Below are 18,321 nucleotides of genomic sequence, written 5' to 3' on the forward strand. Positions count from 1 at the left end.
TCCCAGACAGCAGGGCAGGGGGTGTAACAGTGTGTGTGTGTGTGTGTCTCTGCAGGATGGGGGGCAGTCTGCACCAGCAACTGCAGTGGAGCTGCGGCCTCATGGGCTTGTATGCCCAGATGCCAGCAACCGGTGAGACTGGGATCCAGGGGCCACCCACTGTGCACACTGACTGTTGCTGGAGGGATCCATACTGTACATATCACACGTATCTATACACTGTACATATATTCCCACTAGTAGACCTCCATCCTGCTCAGCTAGAAAGCAGAGCAGAATGGGGCTGTTGGTGTCGTTTTGTGTTCTTGTGAGTGCTCTGTGTGTCTGCGTTTTATATATATATATATATAAGCGCAAGTATGTGGTGTATAGGTGTGCTGCATGTGCATGTAAGTACTGGGAATACAGGCACAGTCTTGCCACTTGTCAGACCTGTGGTCATGAAGCTGCGGCAGCCTTGCCTCTCTCACACTGCAGAATCAAGCCCAATCCCTGTAACAAAATCCACCACCAGTAAATTTTCACCTGAGAACAATCAGCCTTGGCTATTTCCGTAGTAGCCTGGAGTACATCACGAAGAATGTCTCCATTTTCTTGGATCAGTAGGTAAGCCAGCAGCAGAAAAACATGGGCAGGGACTCGAGTTGTAACAGGCAGCAGTGATTTCACTGAAGATAACCAGTTAGTAACCGCAGACTTCTCTTTCATGAGCTCTATGATCTTCCAGGTTGTATACAACGAGCTGTAAGAGCTGGTTATAGGGAAAGGGAGTTTGAAGGACACCTGAGAACAAGTGAAACAAACAAAATACTCAATCAAACAAATAAGGTACCATGAAAGAACAAAGAAAAACATAACTAATCCAGTTCTATCATCAAAAAAAAATCATTTTTTTTTTAGGGTCCCAATGCAACAAATGTAAAGAATAAATTGCAATACATTTCTTTACAATTCTTCATATTAATTCCTGCACTAAGGATGTTTGAATGGGTTGCTAATTCCCTATTCAGGAGTTCCCCCTCTATTTGGCATCCATCATTCCTGTTCCTGCTGGTAATTCCTCACTAAAATGGACACAATAAAACTGGAGTACATTAAAAACTTCTATTCCTGACAATCACAAATGCATCACAAATGTATAAGTATCATCTACATTATTTTAAGGAAATTCTCTTAACTTCTGATAGTACTTAATAAAACACCACAGTTTAAGTTAAACAAAAACTGTAAAGTTCGATAACTGTTTCACTTCTCAGAACAAAATGTTCTATAGATGCAGTCATGAAAGATAACATTTAGAAGCAGAAAAGTAGTAAAATACAAATGAGGAACCCTCCTAACTCAGGTTTTTATATATGTAAAAGTATATAAATTTTAAGGCTTCTGCAAATTTATGTGGAAGTTCAAAGTTTTTCATTAAAACAAAAAAGCTTAATGCAAGACAAACCATCTCTTTCCTACTAATTCTTTGTTTCCTTAGAAAATGTAACGTTTTCAGAAATGTCTTTCCATTATCAAGACAGTAGCTGGCAGGCAATAATTGCATGAAGAACATTTATATAAAAATCAGGTCAAGAAAGTATTTGAAAAGAGATCTCCAAATGAACATTAAAAATGGCATTCAGACTCCAGCAAGGCAGGGCCTACTCACCTTTAAATAACAGGTAAAAAGAGATTTTGAGTGGCAGAAGCTGTCCTCCACAGAACTGCAGAATTTCATTTTAAACACATTGTTCAATGCAATGTAAATGTATTTTGGCTAATGAAAGGTAGAATGCCCCTGTACTTTAGAAGACCTTTTAAGAATAATATTAAAATTAGCTTATTCCATTACTTATGTATTACAATTACTGTACAAGAAAAATTCAGCAATCTATAATGCCATCTCTCTGGCTGGCAAGATCACTGGGAGCCAGAAATTTCTTCTGAATACAGTTTTGAAACTGCCATTTATTGATACAGGTATTTAAACTTTATCCAGGGACATACAGTGGGCTAAGAACAGCTTAAGGATCTCTAAGTTGTACTGTTTAGTTGCCTGCCCCTACAAGATTGTAGGACTTGAAATCAAGATCAGAGTATTACAGGTTTGGTTTGTTGGGTTTTTTTAAATGCCAGGAAAAACTGCTAAAATTGGTAGAGCCTGAAATATTATATTGATATTTCCCATTCCACGTTACTTCCCCAAAGGTTTTGCTACACAATTTTAGTCACTCCCTTCTCCTTTTATTTCAGCTGCATGAAAACAAGCTATCACCATATTTTTACTTTAATGCTGCACCCCATTCAAGCAGGTTAGGTAGAAAATTTCAGTCTGCCATCACAGAAAGATAGATATAAAATCCCTCAATGGCAAAGTAGAAATGCAGGTTAGCCACATCCTAACCTTTCTCAAAACCTTGGGACTACTAGTGGAACAATTCCCCATTACCACCACTGCCAAGAAAAAAGCCATTGAAGAAAATACAGCTTTTGGGTGTGGTTAAAAATAAAAAATAAGCATACGGGCTATGGAAAGGCAGCCACATGCCCACTGAGGACTACAAGAACCTTGGTAGGGCATGCAGAGGTGCAGACAGGAAAGTTAAGGCTCAGCTAGAACTAAAATTGGCCAGAGACATCAAGAAGAAAGGGTTCTTCAGATATGTGAGGAGTAAGCAGGAGCACAGGGAAGACCTAGGCCCATTACTAAACAGGGCAGGGAAAATAGTTACAAATAATGCTGAGAAGGCAGAGGTTCTCAATACCTCATTTCCCCCATCTGTACCAGCTCACAGGATCAAGCAGCTACAACAATACATGTGTCAACCCACCAGTAGTGGCCCTCTGCAGGGGCTCAACACAGATAAATCAATGGGCCTGGAGGGAATCCACCCCAGGTGTTAACAGAAGTGGCTGACAGCCTTCCCTGGACAAACTGCCAAGATACAGACTGGATGGGTGGTCTGCAAAATGGGTAGGAAATGGTCTCACAGGCTGCACTCAGAGGGTGGTGATCAATGGTTTTTACTCAGGCTGGCAGCCTGTCACAAGTGGTGTGCCCCAGGGACTGAAAACACCCTCACGAAGTTTGCTGATGACACTGAACTGGGTGGTGAGGTGGACACGTCAGAACGGAGAGCCATCTTTCAGAGAGACCTGGGCAGGCTAGAAGAATGGGCTAGCAAGAACTGTATGAAGTTCAACAAAGACAAGTGCAAAGTCCTGCAGCTGGGACAACATAACCAAACAGGCTATGATCTGTGTGGCTGTGGAGCAGCCTTGCTGAAAGGGACATGGGGGTACTGGTGGACAACAAGCTGAACATGAGTCAGCAGTGTGCCACTGCAGCAACCAAGGCAAATCGGGCGCTGAGCTGCATCACAGGCACATTATTAGCAGAGATGTGATCATCCCACTTCACTCAGCGCTTGTCAGGCTGGACCTGGAGTACTGGGTCCAGTTCTGGTCCCCACAATTCAAAAATAGATGCAGACAGGGTCCAAAGGAGAGCCATGAAGATAATCAAAGGGCTGGACAACCTGTCCTGTAAGTTAGGGCTTTTCATTCTAGAGAAGAGAAGGCTCAAGGGGGACATCACCACAGTTTCCCAGTACCTGAAGGGCAGCTACTAAGAGAACAGAAGCTCTCTCTTCACAAGGAGCCACATGGAGAGGACAAGGGGCAACGGGTACAAGTGGTACTGGGAGAGGTTTCATCTTGATATAAGAAAGAAATTTTTTACAGTGAAAACAATCATTCACTGGAATAACCTCTACAGGGACATGGTAGAGTTCCCATCACTGGAGATTTACAAGATGTGATCAGACAGGGTGCTACATAATCTCACCTAGGCTCCCTTTTCTACAAAAGGCTGGACCAGATATCTTTCAAGGTCTCTTTCAACCTGGGCTGTGCTGTGGTTCTATGAAAATATACCATAACTTAATTACGTTTGCTCTTACATACTCTTATTCAAAGCTTACTCACTGAGGACATAACACTTCCTTCCTTTTTCCTACCTCTTTTCTTGGCCATTTCCACTGTGAGGAAAGTCTAAGTAAGGAAAATTCATTAAAGGTTGTATTCTCTTAACAATGATCTGATCCTACCATACAAATGGACTGAACCCATGGGAACATTAAACAGAAAGTCTACATTTTTTAGTCTTCCAGTTGAGAACCAAAGGTTATTGGCATACTTTTTACAAACAATAATGAGGCAAAATGAGTGTCCATCTCCCTATTCTCATTGCTAAACATGTAAACCGAATATCTGCCATGCTACTTGCTATGAACTCCACAAGGATGTCTATCAGTGAGACAGAAGTGAAGAGACTGTTAGAGAATTCCCACCAAAAAGAAGTGTCTTTTCAGTATAACATGGCTAACAGAAAAAGTTAAGTCATCACATATTATTTAAGCCCTTAACACAAAAGCTTTCATATGCTTTTTGAAGCAAGGAGAATACCAGAATTAGTACAACAAAGCTTTGTTACAGAAAGCCAGTGTTATATCATGTACTGTAATCTGTGTCCCACAGTAAGCCACTAGTCTTGTGAGACATTAAACTAGCTTCTACAACACCACAGAAAAAACAGATGGGCCAGTGACACAGAGCATAGAGGACTGAAGTACTTGGAACACCTCTCACTGAAACAAACCTCCAATGACATCTGTACAGGATGCCACCTAGAAAGTCCCATTAAAAGGAAGTGAACAGCCTTCTGTATGTAAAGCCATCCCACAGAGTATTATTTCAGAGCAGAATAAGGAGTGCAGGCTTTAGTGAACTTTAAAACATTTATCTTTCATTAGGAGTACAAATGGGCTTGCCTTTTCAGATTTATGGAAATGGAAGATGAAGTTGGAGAGGGATTCCAAGACAAGGAGACATGGCAGAACTCAGAATTGGCATCTTTTTCTGTCTCCAACTTGTCACATCACCACCCTCCCTACACCACGTAACAGCGGTGTAAAGCAGAAAGGGAGCTTAAGCATCCACAGTGCTAAGCACATTTTGATCAAAGAGACATACTGTCACCTGTTCTCAGAACAGATGAGACAAATGGTTGGAGGGCAGCTACGTGTGACATAAGTAAATAAATAAAACCAAAAAAACCAACAGCACAAATAAAAAGATCCAGGATAATGAGCTCAAATTTGCTAAGTGACACTTACGTGCTCCGTAACTCTCTTCAGCCAAAGGAGAAAGAATGGTAGCTAACAGTCACATACAATGGTAGGGAAAAGGATATAGATGAGTAGAATAAGCAAGTCTGAAAGAGACTAAGTATACACAACCTTGTTTTCTACAAAGTCCTGTTACTTGATTAATGCAGGTGAATTCTTTAATCTATATGGTCTCTAAAAGTAAAAAAATCCCATCTCCTAAGTAACACAGTATCTAGCATACAAACACACTTCTACTTTACCAGTAGTCTGGTTTTATGGACTATACGTATTTTTGTTTCCATACAGTGTATTACACAAAGAAGATCACACATGTAGAGTCTTTCCCAAGCAGCTAGGTGTAATGCAGCAAAATTGTTAAATGCATCCCCTACCTGCCCCAAAAGAAGGGAAAAAACCTTGTAACTTTACCAATTCCATTTTATCCTTCACAACTTCCTCCTGTAATATTCCCAAAAGATTTACAGCCAGCTGCTGCCTGGTCGTTCCAGAATCATCATCTGACAGGCAGTCCCCAACTGCTGTAGAAGATAAGATCTGCAGCACAGGCATCACCAAAGTAAGGGCTGTAGTTGAGACATTCTGGGTTTCTGAACAGCAAAGGAGCTTGTAGGCTATTTGAGACAAGGTGGGGAAAAACAAAGATCACGTAGGGAAAAAAGAATTAACGTAATTTATACTTTTAGGCATGATGCAAGCATTTCTAGGAAACACTCTGGTCAAGCAACGTAACAGTCCCCAGAATTACAGGTGGTGCATACTAGAGTTAAAGTGCAAAAGATTTTTTGGTAAAACTCCGATTCTATTCAGAGACCCATACGTTTCTGTTGTTTATAGTAAAGTACCTGATGGTAGCAAGAAATACAATAGTGGACCATTGCACTGTCCTTCACTCTTACTGGAATAACTCCACTAATCAAAACTGCTAAGCCAAAAGCTCAGCCAAACATTGCCATGACTGTCAGGCCTGCCCCCTTAAGATGTCAAAAGAAACCATTCAGGATGCATGAAACTCAGCTGAGAATATCCTGTTCTTGACTCAAAAATGAAATAGAGAGCCTCCAAGATAGCAGGGAGCTTAGAATACAGTAACATCCATGGAAAAAGTCAGCGTAGCAGGAAAATTTACCTTTATTGCCATTAGATCAATTGTTACTTTTAAATTCAGGAAAAATTCTGCTTATAAAAAAACATTTCATCACCCAATCCAACTTCAGGGGAATGTAGCGCTTATTTTCATAAACATGAAGAAACAAAGACACAATCTTAAGAGCATGGATTCCTCTTTCACAAGAACAGCTTTACCTAGACTCAAGACAGATTTTTGCTGACTTTCTGGTGTTTGCAACAGTAGAAGCGCGAGCCCAATTATACATTGTTCCACTGGAAACACCTACAAGAAAAAAAGAAAGAGGTTCAAGTCTTCTTTGTTTTTCAGGGGCATTAAACAGTACAACTGGGCAACAACAAAAACTCCATAAGGAGTTTCTTCATGATTCATAGTGAGTGCACACAGAGTGACAGCACATGCAATGAAGAATATGAGTAGTGTAAAAAATAGTATTTTAACTGAGTAACTACAACATTTTAATTTGTTACTTTGTTCAAACCATTTAATCTCAGTTTAAACCAACTCCCATACTAAAAGGTGAACTGATATATACAGAACCAGTTAAGTTTTTGCCTTCTGAAGGTCTTTAACCAAGAAAAAAATAATTAGAAGCTTCTGAAACAACACTGGTCACTTGCAGATGAATGCCATGTATGAACGTCTCTAAATACTGTCTTAAACATGACATTGTTTAAAATTTAATACAACTATTTTATTTTCTCCCCATGAACTCTTACCTCTTTTAAGAGCTCAAAGTTGTCTTCTATTAAGGAGATCAAAGATGAGCATTCTCCCGTTGTATTTAAACACACTTCACAGAAGCATAACAGTTGCAGACAAAACTGGGATAACTGAACTTTCCAAAACACAGGATAGCGCAGTAGGCTGAGGAATAGCTCTTGCAGAAAAAACAAGGCTTCTGTAACTTGCAGTAAGTCTTTAAGCTGTAGAGAGGTAGTTAAAAAACAAAACAAAACCAAAACACATTCAGGTTTAGTTCCCCTTCCTCATCTATCCAGAATTCCAAGTTTAGTTCTATTAGCTCCGCAATACTTTCATTGCAAATGTTACTACGACTTTGAAGAAACACATTATAAACTAAACCCAGGAATCTCTTACCCAACTTCCCTGAAAAAAACAATAGATGAACTGCTATTTAATGTTTTGAAGTAAAATTAGAAACATATGAAAGGATAAAAAGATTTCTCGGTAGCTGACGAGAAAAATCCCTCCTTCCTCAAAAGCAATAGCAAATTAATTCAGCTCTTGGTGTTCTCTCAGCAACATAAAACAAATTGGGTGGAGATTTCATATAGCAGGTAAATATCCTTGTAATGGAAACATCTTGCTCTAGAATATTTCCTCTGTAATGTAACCAAGATTTTAACATATGTCTCAAAAGAGAAAGGCAGTGGTGTTATCTGCTTCAAGACCACCATGTAATCTACCTACCACAAAAATAAAAAGTTGAAGTGCAATACCCTAAAAAAGGTATGTCCATATTTGGAAGCCAAGTAAAGAGGTTTCAAGAAGCAGGCTGCCTCAAAATCCTAATATGTTAGATGAGAGCTTTTCTGCTCTTGAAAATTCTAGTTCCAGACAAACTCAGCTGTTCCAATCCAGACTCTGGAGCCAGCATTAAGGATAACAACCCTATTTTTAGTCCCTTGGAACTAATTCTATAAATAATCTGCTCTAATCAGAAGCCTCATGTCCACTGAATTTTTCAGCAGAAAAGTCTGCAGGTGACAAGGTGTACTTTTGACAGCTTGGCTGATACTGTCAGACAAAATGACTACGAAGCATTTCAGCACTTAATGCAACAGAGGATTAAATAAGGCTAAGCTTAAGGCTAAGAAGAACCTGAGGTTCAGAGAACGATGGAGAAGGAATAACAGACTATAGAACAGTCCAAACAGGCTTCTTGAAGGAAGTATTTCCCTTTCCATTGTGAAAGTAGTACCTCAGGCAAGACAAAAACATTCAAGTTTAAAAAAATGCAACAGATTTCTAGTAAAAAAAGAAAGTGCCAACAAGCATGGAGGAAAGAAAGGTTCATAACTAATTTTACAAGCTCTCTTCAGTGCCATTTTTACGGCTAAATGTTACCAAGTCAAAAGCTTGGTCATACATTCAGGACAATGTTATACTGAAGTTCAGGTAGAATCAAGACAAAATCAGAAATGTCCCCGTGACTAGAAAAAGTTAGCATGTACTGGTCATCATAAAGAGCAGACCTGAACAAAGACAAATGTGTCTAATACAAGCTATTGTTCGTCCAAAAGATTGTGAAAAGCAGCTACCAGTAGAAAGTAGACTTCACTAGTAAAATTCCTCAGGAGGAAAATGCTACCAAATATCCTCATATCAAGCTTATTTAGCTTTACATTATCAATATTATCAAACCCTCTCTCTATGGCAGTAATAATATAGCACCTCATGTTTGACTGAATATATTTGAAACTGAAGATGTTGCTCTAATATTAAAGAGGAAGGAAAATGTACACAGGTACAAAAAAGCTTAACCAATGTCACAATAGAGCATGAGGCAAAGCAGAACTAGTAACCTTAACCAACACCCTAGACCCCTAACCAACAGGGACAGAAAGATTAAATCTCTAGCTCCTAGCAAGTTAAAAATACATTCAAAAATTTCAGCATATTCCAGAACAATTAAGTTTTGTCTTCAGATCCACTAATCCCTCTGCTACAAAGCGCATGAAAGGGTTATCTAGGAGTACTTAAATCATGCTTCTCATATAGTTTGTTTCATTTTAATACTATCCATGTTAAAAATAGCATGTTTTTGACAAATAACTTACCATTTAACAACACTGTCTCTCTCATGGGTATCTCTACAAGTTTACTGAGGCAACTAGTGGCAAATAATTATGGTAAACGTATTTCAATTTACAGCTTACCAGGTGTATCAAATTTGAACAATTAAAAAGTTTTACCTTCTACCAGAAAGAGCCAGTCTGTTAAGATTTCTGTATTACCAACAAATCAGGTCTATAGGAAATGGAAGAGAATGCTTTATTTGTACACTTGAAAGGCGATAATAATAATACTATCATTGCTTTGATAGCATTTATTTGTCAAAGGTGGTGTCAGGCAACAACTGTACCTGAAGGTGTGGAATCAAATCACACAGAAGTTTAAGAATCTGGCATTCCAGCACGGAGGGTGCTTCTTTGTCCTTTGGACCATGAGGCTGAAGCAAGATCTTAAGTAAACCCATTCGCAGTTCAGCATATTCCCGTAACTGAGATGGTTCGCAATACAGGTATCTTAGAAATGGAGCCATTAAGCCAACACATGAACTCTGTGCCCTGCAGTTCAAGAAATAAGTTTGCCAAGACTGTTTAACAAACAACAAGGAAAACCCAAGCAATGTGACATTCCCTGCAATAATTTACAGGATGCAATTAATACTAAGGTGTTATGAAAGGCATTACTAAATCTCACAAAAAAACTTTGACTTACTAGCCCAAAGTACTGTCATAAGACCTTATATAGCAACCAGACAATGAATTGTGAAAAGACTCAATATTTAAGCGTGAATACTAGTCAATATGTACTTGCAGATTACAACACTCTTAATTTTATTCTTTTTTTTTTTTTCTCATCAATTCAGGAAAGTGACTTTCCTTGCTGAATGTCATGAGAGACTAGTGGGCCATTCTGAAGTAGCATTTGGACAAGACTATTCAGAAATATCTTTTTAAAACACATAAAACCTACTTCCAATGAAAGAGAGCCATCCATTCTTTGCCAGTTTTTGCCCAATGGTCTTAAGCAATTACATGAAACAGGAACTGCTTTAACCAAGATGGCTCCCCAGTAAAAAATTTATCACAGAACAATTCTTTTGGCTTGACCATGTTAGGCATACCAGCTGTTCTTGACATTATTAAAACAATCTAATAAAGCTAATGATCAATACATTAACAAATATACAGGGAATCAAAATTAAAAGTCAGTTTTAAACAAGACTCAGCCCTGATGCAGAGCTTTACAGAGTATTCAATAAATCAACATATGTGGCACTTGTTGACATCGTGCTTAGGGACATGGTTTAGTGGTGGACTTGGCAGTGTTAGGTTAATGGTTGGACTCAATGTTCTTAAGGGTCTTTTCCAACCTAAATGATTCTATGATTCTATATTCTCAGTCTAGAACTTTATTCCACAGAAACGTTTGCACAAAAAGCAGCAACGGAAGTTTAGGGGATTTTCCTTTTCAGCAAGAACAATTCCTGTTTTAATTCAAAACAAGCTACCAGCAGAAAATCCACAGTTCATTCCATCATTCAGACATCTGACAGGACTCTTCACGAGTCCCAGATTTAGCAGCTAAGTGGAAGAACAAGTTTGTAAACAGTATTTTAAAAATACTCTGATCACTTAAATTGAACAAAACACACTTTTTCTTGAAAGTCTTACTGTTGATCACGTAGTCTAGGCCCATGAGAAATTCAAGAGATTAATAAACTTACTTTTTAGTCAGAGCAACAGAATACAGAAATCAGTTTCACTGTACAATTACTCTGCTGGATTTCTATTAATCTTCCAGAAAACAGGAAAAAAGAGATACTTTTTATCTGAAAAGCATCATTGAAAACATTTGGCTTTAAGGCTGCTACAGCATTTGGTATCTTACATTGAAGGCTTATTGGAAAAATTCTTTGGAGGTAAGCACGAAGAAATGTTGAAATCCTTGGTAGCTTGGGTATTTGTTCATTGTTAAAGATATTTTATCAGGCTGTGCCACTGATTTTTTTTCTATTTTTTTTTAAATCAAGCAGCATATCATTTTTAAAGACTTCATCCTGTACTGTGAGATGTAATTGTCTGTGCTTTCCCTTCATCATCCCACCATTTTGTATAAATAAGTTTTACCTGCATACTAGTCATCTTTTTTGACTAAGCAGTCAAAATCATGACAAAACAAATAATCAAAATTGCTTATTTAAAAAAAAAAAAAAACCTCCAAAGGTGTTATCAACTTTGCAGCAATTTTTCACATCCATAAAAATTATATCAACATGAAAGAGTAAAGAAAAAAATGATAAATATCAATTTTTGGTGGATTATTCTAGTATTTTATTAATATACTTTTTTTAACCTTTAAATGGTGTCATTAAATTTTGTAATTCTCTTTTTCAAAAGACAGAATTCTTACTGCTCATTGCAGCTGCCTTCAGGAAAAAAGTTACACTGGTATGATTCAGTTACCTACATGTGCTATTTTTTAATTATTAATTCATTTACCTCTCTGGACACTGATGGAAAAACACTGTTATCTGCTGCAGTAGAACCGGCCAGCAATCAGGTCTGTTTTCAAGGACACTGATTAATGGATGAGGAGCGTTCCTGAAACACAAAGAAATCACACTTGGATCTATAACGCAGAAAGCGAGCGTGCAAAACAACTATCTTCAAATTAAAAGCAGCTGTAGAAATAGACAATTTAACTACCTTGTATTACCAACTCCCTTTACCAGCTTTGCCAAGACTGCTACACTGTCAAAGGAGAACATTTTATAGGAATTTCAGGAAATAAGATTGAAACAAAATCTCTATTTGAAAAGTCTTGCTCTGATTTTTTTTTTTTTTAAATGTCTAAGGATCACTGCTCAAATGTGTGGCCTGATTTGAGCCACTGGTAGCAGCACTAAGCTTTAGTAGTGGGCTCCAAGTAATACCCACAGAAAAATTTGAAACACATGTCACACTTCAGCACCTGAGACCAACTGAGGTGACCATCATCCCACTTGTTACTTTAAATCTGCTCCCAACTTACTTGTTTTTCCTTTTTTTAGACAGTGAAAGAAGGAGGAAAGGAGAAAGACTGGCCACACCACCAGCCTAGAGACCTCCACTCTACTGCCAGCCCTCTGATAATGGTTGCATTTAAAAAGGTTACTGAGGCCTCGTAGTCACCTGTTCTTCTCAGATGAATCTATCACCAACACCTTCTGAACCTCCAAACTCAGTGACTGAAGGCCATCTACACCACCCAGAAGATGCGACGCTTGCATCAAACAGTGACTACCCTTGTATAGTAGCAGGTGGAGGAAAAGCTGGGCAGGTGGGGAGCCTGAAGTATATAATTTGTTCTGTCAGAAGCAAAACCAAAGTTTTTTGACTAGAGTAAGTTAGCACAAGAAAGGAAAACAGAACATGAGAGTCTGAACATTAAATTTCCTGGAGAGGTGGGAAATTGGAAAGAACTGGTGATGTGAAGGCAAGTTCATCATTACCACCATCACCTGCTTATGGAGTTTACCCACTGTCCTTGCTGTGACTGACACCATTACTCCCACCTGCCTGCTAAGTGTCCTTATTTCCCCCAGCTTCCTCTCCTGCTTCAGCCAACTACAAGCAGAGTAGTGTCAATTCTTCTCTGGGATACCAACAGCTTAACAGCAGACAAACAGATACTTCCCTGCTCTCAGAGCAGAAACAACTTTCCTAATAACAAGAAAGAAAAGTTTGAAGAGAAGAGTCTTGCTGATTCCCACAGAACTGCTAGACACATGTGAGAGAGCAGGGCTATATAAATACATGGAAAGGCAACAAATGCACGCACACCACACAAGGCTGGCAGCCGCAGAGAGGGGCAGCACAAATCTAGGAACTGCAGATGCTGCAGACCACCACCTTCAGTTTGGTTAACCATCTTTCCTGCTCACATGTCCAAAAAATCTGTGCTACACACCAGTTTTACCTATACAGCACTAGATGATCTGAGACCGACCAACTGAAGTGGTACATCTCAAGAGAGAATGCCTCAGTTTCAGACACTAACTATGCCTTTTAAATAAAACAGTGATTAAGAATTGAAAAAAAAAAAAAGAAAAGAAACAAGAGACGACAGCACACACACACCCTCAACCCCCCCCCCCCCCCAACATAACATTACAGCTCCTTTCCTTGCCTGTGTTTACAGGCCAGCAGACTTTCATGCATGTGAACTGTCTATCTTGAAAATTTACTTGCCATCAACACGGCAAATAATGCTAATTTCTTGTCATAATACATAAATATGAGGAAGTAAACATTCTTAGTAAGGTAACCTAAATAGTGGAAATAATTACAAAATCAATAATAAAGCTGAAAAACCACAAATAGTGTCTGAGCAATAACATCAAGGAAAATCACCACCCATACAGGCTAACAGAACAGTGAGAAATTACAAAGCTACTGTACCTAAAGACAGAAGGAAATTTAGCAACAGAACCTGAAATCTTATGCCTGGCACCTCTTTAATGTAGCTTACAAGAGAGGAAATTTAATATATTGTATCTAAATCTTTATAAAAGTGTAATTAGTAGCTTTCAGCTTACTCTGTTAAAAAAAAACAAGTTAAATTTGGAGGTGATGTTGTGCTAAGATAATGAGACCATAAACATACCGAGGAAGAAGAATTAAAAATAAAGTAGCTGGATAAGCTCTTCAGGAGCAGATATTTAGCTTTCTGTCTGGATTAACTGAACAGCTTTTAAGCTAATGCTGTCTTAGCATTTAGAAAAAACACACGAACAAAAACTGAAGGGAAAAACAAAAACATAAAAATTGTGTTTCCAAACCACTCAGCAGCATAAAAGCATGTAGATTTCCACACTTACTGATCCATGTTCTAACAAACAGAACACTAGACGAGATTCTATTTGGAATTGCCAAAAACAACTCTGGAAAGCAGAGTTAAGTACCATTGCCTAATAGGTATAGGGGGAAAAAAGAAAGCAGGGGGTGGGGGACGAGGGTCGCAGTGGATTTCAGTCTCAGTGCTAAAGTCTTTTGCAGGCTATGACTGGGATAATTCCCGGAGTTGCAGGTGCCATCTTACTGTTGTATTCAGTGTAGAGAAAATTTACCTCAGCTCTCTGTGCAATGTGCTCCAGTGCTCCCTGTGAAACATTTTTCCTTATATACAGTCAAAAACTCCTGGTTTTAAACTTATGCTCACCACCAATTGTTCTTCCACCAAGAACCAGGCTCTGCATTCTTGGTAACCTTCCTTCTTCATCTACCAAAGGTCTTGGGAGTCTGGGGAGGTCCCTGCTGAGTGGAAGCTAGCCAACATTATTCCAATCTACAAAAAGGGAGAGGGGGAAGACCCAGGAAACTACAGACCTCTTAGTCTAACCTCAGTTACTGGAAAAACGATGGAGAAGATTATACTGGGTACTATTGCAAGGCATTTAAAGAAGAACGCAATCATCAGGCACAGTCAACGTGGGTTCACGAAGGGAAAGTCCTGTTTAACTAACCTGATATCCTTCTATGGTAAGGTCACCCACCTAGGGGGTGAAGGGAAGGCGGTGGATGTAGTTTTTTCTGGATTTTAGTACGGCTTTTGATACTGTCCCTCACAGCATCCTTCTGGACAAGTTGTCCAACTGTGGGATGAGCGGGTTCACGGTGTGCTGGGTGAAAAACTGGCTGAAAGGCACAGCTCAAAAGAGTTGTAGGGAATTGGGCTACATCTGGCTGGTGACTGGTCACCAGCAGTGCTCCTCAGGGTTCAATTCTAGGGCCTGAATAGGATTCAATGTATTTATCAATGATCTGGATGCAGGAGTTGAATGCCCCATTAGCAAGTTTGCTGATGATACCAAACCGGGAGGTGCTGCTGACCCTCTCGAGGGACAAGAGGACTTGCAGAGGGATCTGGATAAGATCAGAGCATTGGACTATGATTAAGGAGATGAAATTTAGCAAGTCAAAATGCTGGATTCTGCATCTAGGACGAAGTAAGGCCAGGCACAAGTATAAATTGGGAGAGGAGTGGCTGGAGAGCAGCCCTGCAGAACGGGATCTGGGCGTGCTGGTTGACAACAGGCTCAATATGAGGCAGCACTGTGCCCTGGCAGCCAGGAGGGCAAACCGCATCCTTAGTTGCCTCAAACACAGTATAAGCAGATGGTCAAAAGAGGTGATTATCACGCTGTATTTAGCATTGTTGTGGCCTCACCTCGAGTACTGTCTGCAGTTCTGAGCCCCACAATTTAAGAAGGATGTGAAGGTCCTTGAATGCATCCAGAGGAGGGCAACAAAGCTGGTGGAAGGGCCAGAAGGCATGTCCTGTGTGGAGTGGCTGAGGGCTTCGGGCTTGTCTAGTTTGGAGAAAAGGAGGCTGAGGGGCGACCTCATTGCTCTCTGCAGCTTCCTGAGGAGGGGACATGGAGTGGGAGGTGCTCATCTCTTCCTATCACTGGATGCCAGGGAGATGTGTGGGACTGGTTCAAAGCTGCATCAGGGGAGGTTTAGGCTGGACATTAGGAAGCATTTCTTTACCAAGAAGGGTGGTCAAACACTGGAACAGGCTTCCTAGAGAGGTGGTGATGCCCCGAGGCTGTCAGTGTTGGACATTTGGACAATGCCTTTAATAATATGCTTTAACGTGGTCAGCCCTGGAGTGGTAAGGAAGTCAGACTAGATGATCGTTGTAGGTCCCTTACAACTGAAATAGTCTATTATATATGTTCTTCAGTCCTTGGGAAGGCTGCTGTTAGGTCCCCTCCAAGTGGTTTCTTCTCCAGCCTAAACATGCCTAATGCCCCCAGCGAGCAGCAGGTGCTCCAGCCCTATAACCATCCTAGGACCCTCCACCAAAGTGGCTCCAGTTTAGCACTTCTTTTTTGTACTGGGGGCCCCAAAGGCAGACACAGTACTCCAGATGCCATCTGGTAAGTGCCAAGGAAAAAGCATAATCATTTCCCTCAATCTACAGACGCTATGCTCCTATTCTTCCCATCTTTCAAGTCAGTTATTAAAAATCTGGAGAAGTTTATTTATTCTCATGGCTGTCTCACGAAGGCCTGGAAAAACACATCTTTCTGTGTAAGCACAAGCTAACAAGGATGAGATTAAGGGATAGTGTCATTGCAGCCTAAGTACCTTCACTGAGAACAGAAATTTCATACAGCAAGAAATGTCAAGCTAGCATACAAGAATCAGAGGTTGATAACTGAAACTGGCAAATTCCAACTAAAAAAAAGAGAATGTATTCACTCAGGAAGAATCAGTCACCAGAACAATTTATCAAGCTCAGAAGACAGTTGGGGTTTTGCTTGTTTGTTTGTTTTTACACTGGCTTCTCCCTCTGCTCCTCAAACAGTTTTTCTTCCAAATAGGTGTGTTTCTGTTCAGGCAAATAAATAATTTGAAGACACAGAGACTTTCAGAAAGCTGGCTGATGTGATGGCTACTTGAAGCTATGTTCAGAAAACATACTAACTAAGAGCACAAAGTATGCATATATTACAAGTCTGGCCTTCACATTTGGGGCTAGAAGGTTGCCATTTCCGACATTCATTTCTCTAAAATTTGTTAACTTACATATGTGGTCTTCACATGTCCACCTTCCTTGATTCTGTAAGCATTTTACTAAAGTTACAGTCTTTTACGCTCTGTGTACAAAGACTAAAAAGGCTAAGGTTATTGCCTCATTGCAACTGTTCAAAACGACAGCATGCAAAAGGCAAAAAACTTGTTGCCTGTTTAGCAGTTGAATCCAGCAAGACAGGATCATTTATCAGGCAGCAAGCTACAAATACTGTTCAGATACAATGCCAGGACCTTGAAAGTGCATAGGCCTGTAGAGACATACAGAGTTATGGCAGCTGCTTATTTCAATACCTTTGTCACATTTTCAGAATTAATTACCTTACCTAATGAGAAGAGTATGTCTCCAGTCATCCAAGTGCTGCTATGATACTGATATCAGTGGAACTTCCATAAAGTCAGCACATGTGACACAGCAAGTCTAAAATTAAAATGGCTTACTATCCAGAAAAAAAGCATGCCTTTTATGACAGATTTTGTTTGTTCTGAAACTAACCTAATTGCACTGAACTGGGTGATGAAAGAAAACGGTTAAGCTCCATAGTGAGCAGTGATTAATAATGAAACACCAAAATGTGCAGCCCCAAAAAGTTCCATTCAATAATGCTATTAGCAGTAGGAAAAAAATGATGTGTGTAGATGCAATTTATCATCAACACTAATGTAAGAATTGCTAGCACAGCACTGTAAAACACACATCTTTAAATGACATCACAGTGCTACTACCCTGAATTATTACTGGTGGCTTCAGGAAAAAGCAGAATCCACCAGCAGACACAGCAGCTATCCACCTGTAAATACGTGTCTAGAGAAACAAAGATAAATCTTAGGTGAGAGGTAACAATAAAACAAAAATTAGTTTTAACTTTTAGTTCATCTCAACCTTTTTGTTACATCTCTGAACACAAGAGAGCTCCAATCTGATTTAGACCATAAATTCAGTGACAGATTGCCTTTTCTGTATGAGGAAACAATGTGTGCAGTGAACATACTTTCCTGCATATGCAGCTGTGACCCCAGCTCTTTCAGAAAGATGGAATAGCACTGTACTCCATCAAATACGCATTTTTAAAGCATTTTCCTACCTGCTCTGAATTCTGATTTCAGAAAGTTGGCAGCTCTCCAGAATTTTCAGGCAATAAAAACCATGCATGGTGAATCATCAAGAATAATGTAAAATACTAGTTCATTTAAACAAAACTTAATAGCTTTCAACAAAAATTTATAGCCAAAGCTCTGTACATGCATGTCGTAACCCACCTGCACTGAGAATGCTGACAAGGGCTCCTCAAAAACCCCTCTTCCCTGCCCTCCCACTCAATTCAGCTTGAGCTTAGGTTACTGGACAGCAAAGTAATATGCATAGGAAACAGACAACAAATAATAAATCCACTGGGAATGCTCAGTTCCAGTCCACAGTGGCACCAACTTGCAGACTACTTCTGTCTCTGCTACAGCTAGTCCTAACTTCACAACAAAAAGTGCAGATCATCCCATATGTGAATTTAAAAATCACATAAATTTTTTCACGCATCCTTAAAAAAAACCCAGCATATTTGTTTTGGTATTTATCCACCACTGGAGTACAAGTTAGGAAAAAAACCAAACAAACAAGCAAACAAAAAAAACCCCCATCAGTGGTACTTACAGGAATCCCAAAATTCAGTGATATATGAGGCAGCTT

At 39.6% G+C, this 18,321-nt stretch overlaps 1 protein-coding gene across 3 annotated transcripts in view; it reads right to left on the reverse strand.

Moving 5' to 3' along the window:
* Positions 1-18,321, reverse strand: part of FOCAD (focadhesin) — a 136,366-nt gene that overhangs the window by 94,957 nt on the left and 23,088 nt on the right. For 2 of the 3 annotated variants that reach the window (XM_030003484.2, XM_041121093.1), the window contains 7 exons: positions 11,556-11,657; positions 9,410-9,614; positions 7,020-7,226; positions 6,477-6,564; positions 5,583-5,785; positions 5,160-5,201; positions 526-783 (listed from right to left, as the gene is read on the reverse strand). In XM_030003484.2, coding sequence (XP_029859344.1) covers positions 526-783; positions 5,160-5,201; positions 5,583-5,785; positions 6,477-6,564; positions 7,020-7,226; positions 9,410-9,614; positions 11,556-11,657 — 1,105 coding nt within the window. The remainder of the gene's footprint in view (positions 1-525; positions 784-5,159; positions 5,202-5,582; positions 5,786-6,476; positions 6,565-7,019; positions 7,227-9,409; positions 9,615-11,555; positions 11,658-18,321) is intronic. The other variant, XM_030003485.2, reaches the window with a different exon arrangement.

Source organism: Aquila chrysaetos, chromosome Z (genome assembly GCF_900496995.4).
Source record: "Aquila chrysaetos chrysaetos chromosome Z, bAquChr1.4, whole genome shotgun sequence".
Classification (NCBI taxonomy): domain Eukaryota; kingdom Metazoa; phylum Chordata; class Aves; order Accipitriformes; family Accipitridae; genus Aquila; species Aquila chrysaetos.